The sequence below is a fragment of the Colletotrichum chrysophilum genome (genome assembly GCF_026319265.1).
Source record: "Colletotrichum chrysophilum strain AFK26 chromosome Unknown scaffold_358, whole genome shotgun sequence".
NCBI classification, from domain to species: Eukaryota; Fungi; Ascomycota; class Sordariomycetes; order Glomerellales; family Glomerellaceae; genus Colletotrichum; species Colletotrichum chrysophilum.
This window is the reverse complement of record NW_026517645.1, coordinates 1-13,776: the sequence shown is the minus strand read 5'-3', so window position 1 is coordinate 13,776 and position 13,776 is coordinate 1. Positions and strand designations below refer to the sequence as shown.

General features: G+C 55.5%; 4 protein-coding genes across 4 annotated transcripts; 3 read left to right on the top strand and 1 right to left on the bottom strand.

The window, feature by feature from the left end:
* Positions 1 to 964: 964 nt before the first annotated feature.
* Positions 965 to 5,641, bottom strand: COL26b_014387 (uncharacterized protein; the record flags this gene model as incomplete). Its single annotated transcript, XM_053186959.1, has 1 exon — positions 965 to 5,641. One exon carries the CDS (start codon positions 5,639 to 5,641, stop codon positions 965 to 967), a length of 4,677 nt encoding a protein of 1,558 aa, XP_053029099.1.
* A 1,232-nt stretch (positions 5,642 to 6,873) lies between these two features.
* COL26b_014386 (uncharacterized protein) lies at positions 6,874 to 7,689 on the top strand (the record flags this gene model as incomplete). The annotated part of the gene is made up of 1 exon (XM_053186958.1): positions 6,874 to 7,689. The coding sequence occupies one exon, from the start codon at positions 6,874 to 6,876 to the stop codon at positions 7,687 to 7,689; it is 816 nt and encodes a 271-aa protein (XP_053029098.1).
* A 684-nt stretch (positions 7,690 to 8,373) lies between these two features.
* COL26b_014385 (uncharacterized protein) lies at positions 8,374 to 9,126 on the top strand (the record flags this gene model as incomplete). Its single annotated transcript, XM_053186957.1, has 1 exon — positions 8,374 to 9,126. The coding sequence occupies one exon, from the start codon at positions 8,374 to 8,376 to the stop codon at positions 9,124 to 9,126; it is 753 nt and encodes a 250-aa protein (XP_053029097.1).
* A 1,259-nt stretch (positions 9,127 to 10,385) lies between these two features.
* Positions 10,386 to 11,534, top strand: COL26b_014384 (uncharacterized protein; the record flags this gene model as incomplete). The annotated part of the gene is made up of 2 exons (XM_053186956.1): positions 10,386 to 10,607; positions 10,704 to 11,534. The coding sequence occupies 2 exons, from the start codon at positions 10,386 to 10,388 to the stop codon at positions 11,532 to 11,534; spliced, it is 1,053 nt and encodes a 350-aa protein (XP_053029096.1).
* Between the last annotated feature and the right edge of the window lie 2,242 nt (positions 11,535 to 13,776).

Below are 13,776 nucleotides of genomic sequence, written 5' to 3'. Positions count from 1 at the left end.
GCAGTGCGAATAGTATGGCCTTCAAAAGTTCCCACAGCAATGGGAGTTTTTGAGCCACAGCCACGTGACAGCGGGAGTTTTTCGACCGTGCTGAAGCCAAAGCACCACCAAAGCACAGAGTTCTTGGCCCGCGTCGCGTCGCGCGTTCCACTCACCCAACTCGGCCAACCTCATCAACGGCCACCAGATGTCTTGACTGCACCACGACGTTTTCCGCCGTTGACATTCCTCCACTCATGCCTCGTACTCTGATTAAGTGATGACGCCTTCCCGAACTTTCCGACCGAAAATCAGCTGGTGCTTAACCCTGGGTGGTTTGGGGGAAGCTGTGCCTGGCTGCCTTCTCGTCAGCCGCTCTCCATAGGGCAGGATCACTGCGTCTTCCTTACACTTCTACCCAACCGCTCCTGCCAGACTTACCGTGCTCCAAACGCCTTCTTGACCTCAGCCCTTGCATTCCGTGCCTATTCCTGCAACTTCACATCACGTGTGAGTCTCGTCGCATCACGACTTTTTTTTTTTTTCTTTTTGTCTGCCACAGTGGTCAGCTGCAAAAATCGCCCCTTCCATCCACCACAGCTTCAATGCCGACGAAGCCACATGTACCACCCATTGTGAGAATCACCGACAATACTAAAAACTACAATAACAAACACAGCCACAACCCCCCGCAACACCCACCCGTCCACCCAACAAGAGACTGCCCGTAAGGGGCGGCTGTTTGTCGCCAATCACCACAAATCCGCCGGCAAGGGTGATGACGGGGACACCAGTTAGCCTAGGAGATGTGCAATTCACGGTGCACCTATGGACTTCATTGCCAACTCGCGCCAAGCAGGAGCGCCCGCTCCCTGCCTGACTATCGAGAGTTATCAGAACGAAAAGTTACATTCCTTGTATAAGTATCACATGAATTATTGACCTCAAATGCCACACCAGACTAACAACTACAAGATAAAGAAGATCATGACCCATTCGAGCCCTGCACGTACGCCTGATCGTACTTGTATGGCATCTGGTGGTTGTCGTAGTAGGGATCGTACGTTAGAAGAGCGAAGCCCGGGTCTTGGGCAGCAATGCCACTGGGCCAGCACTTGTTGTCATTCAGACCATCGTTCGCCGGAGGATTGCCCGAGTGGCCATACGAAGAGATGGTGAACTCGGGGTGCGTGTTGACGCCGACACCCACATACGTGCGCAGCAGCCCGGTCTTGGGGCGGGTGACCGACTTGGCGCTGTTCGGAGCCCGGCTGACGGCAGTGTCAAAGTTGGCATCAGACAACTCCTTGAGGGTGCTCGCGAAGCAGGCGCCCTTCCACATCTGCCCGGCCTTGCGGTTGTCCTTGTCCGGGATGTAGCGCACCAGCTGGCCGGTTCGGTCGATACCCGAGTTGACGATGGCCGGATTGCTGGCGTCCAGCAGGTAGGCGGGCGGGTACTCGTCGCGGTCGCAAGCGCCCCACTGGCGGTTGGACTTGCGTGTCCAGCCGGATCCACGATGCTGGCTGCTCCAGGTCGCCGTCGCCTGCGCGTCTTGTCTATGGGCCGTGGTGGCAGCCGCTTGGGGACACGTCAGGGTCGCCCACGCCTGATTGTTGCGAATGACACTGCTATAGTGGTAGCACGCCTGTGACCATTGAGCAGAACAAGTCGCCTGGACTTGTGTCGCGCGGGCACCGTACGTCAGAGACGTGATGATGAGCTCTTCCTTCTGCGTCTTGGAGGCCACGCACGACTGTCGGCGCATCGTGTTCTTGGCCGCCCCCAGCCGCAGCGTAGACTGCGACTTGGGCACATTGCACTTCTTGCGGATGCCACCACTTCCGGGCTGCGTCTTGCCCAGCCCGTTGGCGCCACTGCCGGTGCCCGCCTTCGGTTTGGACCGGTCGGTCGGGTTTGCTTCGTCGCCCTTCTTGCCGCTGCCCTTGGACGCCTTGGGTTTCACGAAGCTCGACACGCCGTCAGCCACAGAACTAAGAATGCCAAAGATCTCCTTGATCTCCTCCGGCACCAGCTCCGTCCCGCCGCACGGGCTGAGCCACCACGAGAAGGCGCCCTCGGGGTCTTCCTCCTCGGGATACAGATACGCCGCCATCTGCGCTGCCGTCGTCGCCATGTCGAGCCCAGCGTCTAGGATCTTGCCCACGCCCGGGATCAGGCTGGCGCCCACGTCCAGCACCAGCTTCAGCGACGACATGAGCACATAACACCCAATCTGCGCGATGATGGGCAGTGCCTCGAGCACCGTGTCCGCGATCTCGTTGATCAGCATGTTGTCGCACGAGCATGTGCCCGGCGCCACATAGTACGAAGTGCCCGGGTACTTGTCCCACGGGATGCCGTCGGGATACTCCTTGGTCGAGAAGAAGCCGATGCAACCATAATTGGAAGTCCGACCCTCGTCCTTGGCCTCGTCGAGCGCCGACTTGCAGTACGAGTAGCATTGAAACTGCGCCTCGTCCCTCAGTCGGGCATTCTGGTAGATGAGGCACCTGTTGGCGTTGGCCAGTCGCGCCTCGGTGTAGTTGAAATAGTTGGGGTTCTCGGGGCTCCAGCCGACCTCGATGATGCCGTCGTCCTCGTCCTTGTCGACAACAGCCGTCGTGCACACTTCGGACGGGCAGTAGCCGTGCGAGCACGCGAAGCGGCACAACCGATTCAAATCGACATCGACCTCGTCCCACGCGATGATGTCTCCCTCGACCGGGTTCTCCGGCGGAATCGGCAGCATCTCGCCCCTCGTCACGCATTCACACAGCGACTCCGGGCAGAGGCCTAGGGAACAGGTAAACTCGCACAGGTCGCCCGAGTTTGCCGTCTTGTCCTCGCCCGACACGCAGCCCTCGTCGCCCGTGTCGCCGCCGCGGTCAATCGGCACCTTCATGTCATCGTCACCAAACGTCTGCAGGTCGACGGCCCAATCTATGCTTCCGCCAAAGTTCAGCGCCTTCCAGTCATCGCGCCTTGTAAGCTTCGTCGCGGGCGTCATGTAACTAACATAGTCGCCTTTGTACAGCAGGACGTCGGTGTTGGAGTCGCCATCATGGAACAGCTCCGAGTACGACCCCTGCGTGATGAGCTCATTAATCTCGGCATTAGAGATGTATCCCTTGGTCGCGGTACATCTCCCGGGGTTCGCGTCCGACTCGATGCGTGTCCCCGTGAAATCGCACAAGGGGCCCCAACAGCCGTCGACGGCCATGTGGAACGAGCGGCCGTAGCTGGACTCGCCCACCATGACCTTGTTGTTCGCGACGCCCGCCTTGGTGATGATGGACAGCGTGTTGCGCGTCTCAGTCAGGTTGACGTGGCTTCGGATGCACTTACCGGACGGGCACGAGTCGAAGGCGTTGACATTGCCATAATCCCACTGGCCGTGCAGGTCGTACGTCATGTACACAATGTAGTCAATCACGGCCGAGATGCGGTCGATGGGGAAGGCCTTCAGATACCAGTAGGACGCAGGCGCCGCGATGGAGACCGACTTGTCGGTGCCCAGCTTCTGCTTGAGGGAGGTCAGGAACCGCAGGTACGCCACGCCGTCTCCGGTCTGCCCGATCGGCTTCCCATCGACCATGATGTCAGGGGCGCCAGGGTACTCCCAGTCAATGTCGATGCCGTCGATACCCTCATCCTTGGCGAACTGGGCAAGGTTCGTCGCAAAAGTCTCGCGGTTGTCGATGATGGCCTGCCGGATGATGTTGTACGTCGCCGGCTCGGTCGAGTAGGCCCAGCCGCCGAACGACACGATGCGCTTCAGCTCAAGCTTCTTGAACGCGTCCCACTGGCCGTGCGGGTCAGTGATGACGGGCTTCCAAGTGTTTGGGTCGATCTCGGCGAAGCCCCAGTGCATGTGGGTGTAGGTGCCGTCTGTGTTGGCCTTTTCGGAACGCAGCCAAAGACAGTCTCGACCCATGTTCCACGATTCATAATAACCAACGCGCGAGAAGGTGACCGGCGGCCCGGAGTTCTGCTTGATCTCGTTGCCGCAGTTGGAGATGCACGTGCTCTGGAAGCCGGGCAGCTTGGTCCCCGGGCCACCTCCCTCGGGCGCGTGAATGTCGCAGTGCTCCGGGAATGGTCCGCAGAATCCCCAGTTGCTGCAGCACGCCTTGAGCGGACAAGGATTCAGGTCGACCATGGATGTGCCGTCTGTTGGCTGGGTTGTCCCCGGCACAAGCGGCCCGCACTGCGCTCCCTCTTGCGGCGGCGGCAGAGGCGGGTTGCCGGAGCTGAGACACATGTTGTAGTCGATGAGCATGTCCTTGCACTGGGTCCACGCCCACGTCTTGCCTTTGTTGAAACCTTCGATCTCCTCCTCTGTCAAGCCGTATTGAAGGCCCAGCGAGCTACAGGTGTCGCCTGCAGCGATGAGATGCGTCGCACACGTCCCGTCGTCACCTGGCGCTGGTTTCCAGCCTCCCGGATCGCCGGCCGAGCAGCAGACGTACTGGTTCGGCTGCAAGGCATTTGGGTTCGTGCAGTCTATCTTTGGGTTGTACGTGGTGAATTGGGAGCCCCTAATGCCGCACCGGGACGCGAGGGATGTGCATGTGTCGCCGCCCAGCACCTGAATGTAGGAGCAAAAGTCGCGCCCCTGTAGCTTATTCTGGCGCGGCAGGATTGCTGTGCTTCTTCTGGTCACTGTGGAATTGCTGAACAATGTTCCGTTGCTCAGAGTGCCGTTGCTGTTGTGGAATTGGACAATGTCCAAGACGGCCACCTTCAGCTCGCCCGACGGCACAAGGCTGTCACCAGCGGCGCACTTTCCGGCGTGCCAGTCTGCGGCCGTCTGTTGGACGGCGGCGAGGTCGCCCATGTTATCCAAGACGACACCAAATACGCCTGATGATGGCTTGTTCGTCTCGCAGAGCTGCGTCACTAAGCGGTTGGGCACGCGGCCGTCACCCTGCAGCCGTCCGGCGAGAGCATCGATGGCCGCACCAACGGTGACCTTGCCCAGGCCAGCCCCGATATAGATGCCCGCGACAGTCTGCTTGTGGTAGCCGAACAGGAACGACTCGTCGCAGTTGTCGGTTGTGTTGAAGTAGACACCCATGGCCTCGAGCAGACGCGTCGCATCGCCCACGTTATCGGCTCCGTCGCCGTCGGCGCTGCTTGTGGTTGCAACCGGGAGAGTCTTCATGACCTCCCCGCCCGGAAGCACGTCGCACGCCGGGGCCCGGTTCAGAGAAGGCTGGAACAGCGTGTCGGACTTTTTCGGGTTCCCCATATTGGCGGCCGTCTCGTTGGCCACCTTGGCAGCCTCGGTGGTCGCATAGGTCAAGTTGATGTTGTTTGGTGTGATGATGGGCTCCCCGCCGCTGGCGCCGCCAAACGTGCAGGCACGGATGAGCACGCCTCCGCTCAGCCGCTGCGTGGGCGAGAGCTGCAACAGCATGGACTTTTGGCATCGCCGGAGCCGGTCGACGGAGAGGTAGGTGACCCAAGTGTGCACATTGTCAAGGTGGGCACAAGGGAGTGGGCAGTCGTGTTGATCTGGTTCGTATGTCTTGATGTCGGCGATGGGCGAGGGGTCATCTTCGCCCACGGGTGCGACGACCCTGGCGCCGTCAAGGTTGACGGCGCATTGCACGACACTTGCCCCCAAGATGAGGGAAGCGGTAATGAATCTTCTCATTGTTTACGTCGTCGGCCACCCAATGGGTGAGTGTGTAATGAGCGGCACCGACTGCGCAGTCACTGTGTCATCAAAAAGGACAACAGAGGATATTGAAGATTTGGACCCTAGCAATTTTTTCAGAAGACCCGGCGACTCTACAATGCTTTGTATCTTGTTGGGAACAGTCTTTCATGGCTCCGTCTTCTCCTCTGCCTGTACCTCTCTACCTACCTCGGGTTTCATCAAAATTTCTTTCACCAGGCGTCCACACTTGCAGGGCCGAGGATCCCAATACGCCTGGACCTCATAGACTTGAGCGGGTGGTCAGCCTCAGCTGCGGATCGAGTCTTGACTTCGGAACACCTGAGTTCTCTACATGGAGACACTCATTTTGGCACTTTCGTAGGATCAAACCCCGGCTTTCTCCTTTACTGTATCACGGCACTTTTCCGGTCTTCTGAATTTGCAGTTCCATTTCACAATCCATGGCTTAGGCAACTGTGCGGCGCCTGCATGCCATGCAGAAACTATTGAAAAGCTTATACAACATAAGGCACATGGGCAGACCCGAATCGAACCAGACCGTTCTGCCTGCTTGCCAAGCCGTCGTCTGATGTTGGTGTTGGTCACCCCTGATTAACGACATAGAAATTCTGCAGCAACTCAACTCAGGCTGAATCCTTCCGAAGCCTCTTCCTCGGCAGCCTGGGAATGAAGATATTCACTCATGTACAGATACACATCTCAATCCAGACATGACCTCCGAAAGTAACCTTAAACAAGCTTATCATTCCAGCCTTGTGAGAGTTGGTGATGGGGTTGCAGCCGTGAGCGATATTGCAGATGCTGACTCCGTAATTAGGCACTCCTCAACGGTCAGCCGACCGCCAATGGCACCGTTCATGCAGTCATCTCTTTATGAACCTAACGCAGGGTCGCACAGAAGGATCATGTTGATTGGACCGGACCGGGGGAGAAAAAGGGGAAGGTCACAACAAGAACCGCTTCCGGTCAAGCGGCTTACCTAAGACGGGAGGCACAAAAGTCCCTTTCTGCTGTGCCTCTCCTGGCCTGATTGCCATCTTCTTGCCGTCGCTCTTCATCCCTTTTCACATTAGCCGTCGTCTCAACTGTCCGTCAGCAAATACAACTCTAATACAACCAACTCCTTCTCTTCATTCACCTGGCCCAAGGCGATATCGGACACGCCGCAGGATTCCGAGACCTGAACCACCAGACCAAAAGACGAGATGCCAGTCACGCTTGACCAAGTCGAGTACTCAGAGGCGACCACGGTCGCCGCCGTGACCGACTTCTACGCATTCCTGACCAAAATGTACCTTCCCGAGTCGGCCATCGTGCACCCGCCGCCAGGAGGATGGCCCACATTGACCTCTGATCTGTCGGAACTGGGAAAGTCGGACGAGGTGCTCAGCCTGCTCGCCCACCTTCCGTACGTCCGCCAGGGTGATGATCTTGACGAGGGAGAGATACCGGAAGTCACACCCGGCGGCCGCTGGATCGACTGGCACACGTCCGGCATCTGGGTGCGCGAGGGCCGCAGCGACATTGACGAGCTTCGCACCATCAGCGAAGGCCCCGCCATCATGGAGAACGTGCCTGAGCACGTCGTCGGCCTGACAATGAGCGAGCACCACGTCTTTCTGCTCGACACGGAACTCGGCATCGTCTACTGGCCCGAGTGTCCCGGCCGCCTCCGCGACGGGCCCCGCTGCATCGAGGACGACCCGTATGACTACTGCGACGATGACGAGGACGCAGAGTGGCGGGCCGACGGTGCCGCCTGGTCTGTCGCTGACTTCTTCAAGGTGCTCAAGGCCCAGTACCGCACGCTACGCTGGGTTCCATGGAACGAGTACGAGGTCTTGGATTCGGAGAGCACGACGAGGCGTCCCATACCGGCGCTTCAGGAGGTTTTCCGCCGCCACGGCTGGCCAAATTCGCCACAGTATCGCAAAGAGGACTGCTTGGAGGAGACGAAGGCGGTCATGGGTGCAGCGGAGCAGGGAGGCGAAGAGGAGGGGAGCGATGAAGACGGCGCTTAGAGTTGGTGTGAATTAGTGTGGTCGGTTGCCTGCTTGGCACGCTTAGCAGTCTCGGTATTCTTAGCAAGAGAAGCGAGAAGCTTGTTCATTTACACTTGGCTTTGACAGGGGCCCTTGTCAAGGGATCTGTCCCATCGCGTACGGCACAGCGCGAGGCGAACAAAACGTGTGCGGGGGAATAGCAAATCGGACGTCAATCTGAAGTAGAATCGCTTATTCCCGCGAATGAGAGACGCCTAAAAAGAGTCAAATTAGAGAAAACTGGAGAACATAAGCATATTGACGCCATGTAACGCCCGACGGGACAGAATCCTGCGGGAAATCGCCGTGCATTGTTCCTGGTGGCTTGCAGCCTGCTTGGCGAACTGCAATTAAGATTCCGGCCCCTGATGGACACATGCAGCACGAGGCAAACCAAATCCACTTGTGTTCCAATTGTCCAATTTCTTTTCTCCCACGCACCCATGTCATCTGCCGATGACTATGGCTGCAGTTGATATAGACGCGAAGCTGTCAACGCAGCCCTCACATGTTATAGCCTTGCGTCACTTGCGTCTTCGTTGGACTCCCCACACCTCGTCTTGACACTCTTCTCTTCTGTCTCGACTCTTCGTCGTTTGTTTTGACAAACCTCCTACTTTGTCGCTTGGCCATACTATCGCCAGCTTTTCTTCAGAAATCATCATGTCAACTCAGATTCCAAGTCTCGACGCGATGATGAAGCTGGCCGTCCTCGCCATCCTCGGCGCCTCCTTTGTGGCAGCCGTCCCGGACTCTACCATCACCCTTTATGCCCGACAGGCGACGACCGCGCCGCCCTCGTCCGCCTCCATGACCTCACCGCCCTTGACAACGCTGGAGCCTTCATCGACGCTCCGCGATCCATGGCAATGCGCAACTCAGAACCTGTCGCAGTACTTCGACGTGCCCAAGCCCTCGGGCACGTTGAGCGCGGCCATCGACATGTACGTCGACGAGCTCGTCGAGCCCTGCCTCGAGACGGCCACGGGCGCGGACCTGTTCAACTGCCGTGTCACCGAGTCATCGCAGCTATGCGGCTTCACCACCTTCGCGTCGGCGACTCCCGCGCTCATCACGGCATTTGCGTCGTATGAGAGCGCCGCCGCCTCCTTCTGGCGCAGCAACAGTGAGAGCGTGAGCTCATTGTCCGTGGAATGCGCGTCGGCCTGGAACCACTTCGGTGAGCTCAAGCACGCTTGGCTGAACCAGACCATCGCCTACGCCAGCTGCGTGCTGGACGACTTGCCCCCCGTCAGCACGACCACCGGTTCTTCCGGATCGTCTACCACCCCCGGCACAGCGGTAACTGGGACTACGAGTAGCACAACGAACACGGCTGGGTTGGCCAAGAGGACGGATATGTGGATGCTTGCTGGCACTGGAGTAATTGCTGGAGCTGCTAATGTCTTTGCCTAAGAGTGGACGTTTCAATGTTGATTACATGCGGTTGAAAACACAAACTGTTTCCCAATTCCGCCCCTTCGAATGTCTCTACGGACATTCTGCATGCACAAGGAAAAGACTTGGGCAGACAGAAGCTTATTCCTTTCTGTTGCACATCTTGAGAATGTAGATTTTGACCATGTAATCAATTACTCGGGTAAACGCCAAAAATGAACGTGTGCACTAAACCAGAACATTTACATCAAATATGGAAATGTGCACTCAGTACGAACATGTACACCTGATAAGAATATGTGTAGTTGAGCAGTACAATCAAAGACCACACAACCATCTCAGATACCATACTCTGTATATTCCGTCAACTCATGGTCCACGATCGTAATGCTATTCTCGTAATGATCATGAGAAGGCCAATTGACCATGAAAGCGAAACCGAAACAAAAGGAGACCATTACGTCCCCGGCGCTCACTGTAGTCTCCAGGTGACCACTCATGTCTTTCAACAACACAATCTCACTTCCGGCTCTCATTTCCAGTTTGGTCCTGTCCACCGTAGGAGCGCCGAAATCTTCATCTAGCGGCTTGGCGAGCGGCCTGTGCCGCACACTACATGCTTACCTGCTTGGATGTACCTGTACTTATCCATGTGTTGCTCAGCCTCGCAACAGCTGGGATTCACGTCTGCATCTTTTGAACGGGTCCTGAGTTGGCGAGAAAGGTCCAGACCTAGATATCCGAGACGATGACACTTTCGAGGTCAGTCGGTCAGGGAAGTAAGTGACGAAGGAATACTCCCCAGTCAACAATAAAACTATGCATAAAGACGATGCTACGTCAGGTAGCAATGTTGAATTTGCTGACGGTCTGCACCTGTTGATTTGGGTCGTGCGATCGAAGTAGGGGCGACATGATTGAATGTGAAAGTGTGGACCTCGTGACGTCTTTTCACACCCGACTGAGGAAGTGAGAAAAGCCCGTGCCGATAGTGGCAATATTGTCTTCTGGCCCGGGTCATCAAGCAGACTAACCGACCAGCAGTTCCAGGCAGCCATCTGCCCAATTATCCGGATCCGCATTCGTCTACTCTAGCCGGGCGAAGAATATTGTGCCGACACGACACGATACCTTGAAAGGTGACATGAAAGGTTACACATATATGGATCGTCGGGCAGATGATAACATCGTCGATCAGCTCGCAGGTGTCCCTCATTCCCAACACGCAAGACAACAGCATCGGGTCACCGCCATCAACCGAAACAACCAACACCGCCATGCTGTCTTACGTGCTGCCCTCACTCCTGCTTGCCAGCAGCTTCGTCGACGTGGCGCTGGGCGGCGTGGCTCATGTTCGCCGCGATGGTTCATCGCCTTCGTTGACATATGATCCTAACACCACCGCGTACTGCACCTGGTGGGTTGACCTGACCACGGCCAAGACCTGCAGCGTCCTTCTGAGTGAGAACGCCATTGACTTGGTCTCGTTCCGAAGATGGGTGAGAAGACACTCAAGTAGTTCCTTGTAAGAGGATTCGAGGTTGGCTAACAAGACTCGCTAGAACCCGTCCATCACAGACACATGCGTCCTGCAGACGGGCCACTCGTACTGCGTCGAGGCCTTCTTTGAGCCGCCGGTCACCACGGCCGGGCCCTCCACGACGTCCACCATCAAGACTACATCGACGACCGCAACCCCGCCGACCACGACATCGACCGGTAATGGCGTGACCACGCCTCAGCCGACGCAGGCGCAAATCGTCAACAACTGCAACAAATTCTACTTTGTGCAGTCGGGCGAGTCGTGCTCCAGCGTAGCCAGCTCCAACGGCATCACGCTTGCCCAGTTCCTTGAATGGAACCCGTCCGCCGGCAGCACATGCGCAGGCCTTTGGGCCAACGCGTACGCTTGCGTCGGCATCATCGGCGGCGCCACGGTTACTTCGAGCCCGCCCACGACCACCACCTCTACGGGCAACGGTATCACCACACCTACGCCCACGCAGCCCAACATGGTCGGAAACTGTGACAGCTTCTACTATGTGAAGTCGGGCGATACGTGCGCTGCCATTGCGAGCAAGTCTGGCATCTCGGTGTCGCAGTTTGTTGAGTGGAACCCCAGCGTGGGTAGCTCATGCAGCGGGCTCTGGCTGGATGCGTATGTATGCATCTCCATTATTGGTCACACTCCCACCACTCCCACGCCGACCAGCCCGGGCAACGGCGTAGCGACGCCCACTCCGATCCAGGACGGAATGACCAAGAGTTGCAAAACATTCCACTACGTCGTCTCAGGTAACACCTGCACGACCATTGCTTCACAATACGGCATCACTGTCGCCCAATTTACTTCCTGGAACCCAGCCGTCGGCTCCTCCTGTACTGGTCTTTGGCTCGACACCTATGCCTGCGTGGCTGTTTTGTAATTGTATTGATGAAAAGTTTGGACGTGGACGATGTCTTCTAATGGGAGAACTTGACTCTATGCTTAAATGAAGATCTTAATATTGCTTATCACTGAACAAAGTCAAGCGTTCAGTTAATTCTGCACATATCTGAAATTATGGTTTAAGCTTAATTCGTTGACAAATCTGTGAGCTGTTTGTGGAGATAAAGCAATCCAGGCAACGGGGAGTTCAATAACCAAGAGAGCGAGCTTCAAAGAAAGATGAGGTGATTGCACGGATGTTGACGAAGAAAATCCTTGCGGCAAAAATCGAAAAATTAATGTCAAATTACAAACGACAGCACCAAAGCAATGGGGACGACAACCGCAACATGCAAAGCCGCAGAGCCTCCACAAGCCCCGCCAACAAGAAACATGGCCTATGACCGAAAGAAAAGGCGTCCATCGCGCATATTCCTCAACAAGAACGCGCAAAGGTCCCTCTTCCCACGTCTCGCGACGCCTTCAAGAGCTTTCACAAAGCCACAGATATGGCCGATTTCGGACCAAGGCATCACAGACACAGACACAGGCCTACTGACCTCGCTGCCGGAAAACGTTGTTATCCGGACAAGAGAACTGACCGTGTCCTCATTGAGAGTACATTGGTCATGATGGCGAACGAGGCTATGCTTGACTGAGAAGAACATTGCCACCTTGGGGTTCTCCGCAGCGGAATTCTTCTCCGGCGATGAAACTGACAGATGAGTCGTTTGCATAGGCTGGTGATGATGCACTGCTTCATGTCATTGACGGGCGGCGAAGTCAGTTGAGGCTCACGTTGCTCATTGATAACTGCATCACTGGACGCCTATAGATTGCATTAGTGAAGGGTCACAAGGGGCAAACATATTTGTTGGACCTGTTTGGAAATGTTTTTGTGGAAGAGGGTTGATTACCGAGGATTATCGCCTGGGACGACGTTGCAAAAGTGACAATGTATAAAACTCTTCAGAAGCGGCATGCGCTGCTGTCATGTGGAATATGTAAAACAGCAATATTCCTATTTGGGGGGGGGGTCAACTTGATTCTGGCTCTGAATTGCGTGAATGGCTTGGCTTTTCCGGTGACGCAGATACATGCGTGTCAGTGAGGCACTGAATAATTGCGATATTTGTCAGTGTAACTGGATGGTTGCAATTTTTATCAGTGTAATTGGATAGCTGAGACCATGCTGAGGAGCAAAAGGCCAGGCAAGAATATAGGAATTTTCGACCAAATACATTGTCACAGCCAATGGTCTCCGGTGAGAATGAACGGCAAAATTTGGATCATCAATCGGTCAAGTTCAGAATCAGTCTTGAGAGCCTGTGAAGCCATTAAGGTCGTTAATATCAGAGGTAGCAAGACGCGAGGAATAATGTTTGGCCAAGAATTGGGCATCCAAGCAAGGTACGAATACTGCGGGAGATATTGCGAGTTAATTGGCAGCCTCTAGATGTCTAGACTGGAAAGATAGGTTTGCTTCATGTTGATGTTTGCAGATTGGTTTAGGTATGATTTTGGTGATTGCTTTGATGATTGGAGACCAAAGCTCTTGAATCTGTAACAATGCGCTTGAGTCGGTTACGCCGAAGGAGACTCAACGAATTGATAGATTAGAGCTTTAGTTACGACCACACGGTGCACGCTTCAACTCACGTCTGGGGAAGAACCTTTCCGCCGCATTAACTGCATCAAACACTGTTGAAGCGCGATGTCAGCCGGGAAGGTAGTTGAGAATGCGTGCGTCTATTAAATCAGGAATTATCTGACTCTTGTAACCCTACATCTCGTTCCCGGGTTCGACTATGAATCCCCACTGCGACAAAGCAGCAATCGTAATCATCGACTGCTATGTAATTAGATTGCAGTGTAAGGGTCTAGGACAAGGTCGATGCCATTGGTCTAACCTACTACTACGAGTACAATAAATCTTCTTGAAGAACAGGAAACAGAACCGTACCCTCCCTATTTCCTGGGCACTCTTATGAACTTGCCATTGACCTTGTCGATATTCCTAGAACCTTCTAGCAAATGCGCCATTGGATTTGGTGGGTCAAATGAGTCGTGGCTGAGGGTCTTGCCGAAGGCCGAACACCGTGTTACGGTCAGCTATCCGACAGTAGGGTCTGCTAACAGAAGTTGGGGATTGACGTTTAAACAGTACACTGGGGTCGTGGTCGTAGGTCGTAGGTCGTAGGCTGTAGTAGATCAAGTCTTCAGAGGCTAAGGTGATCAGT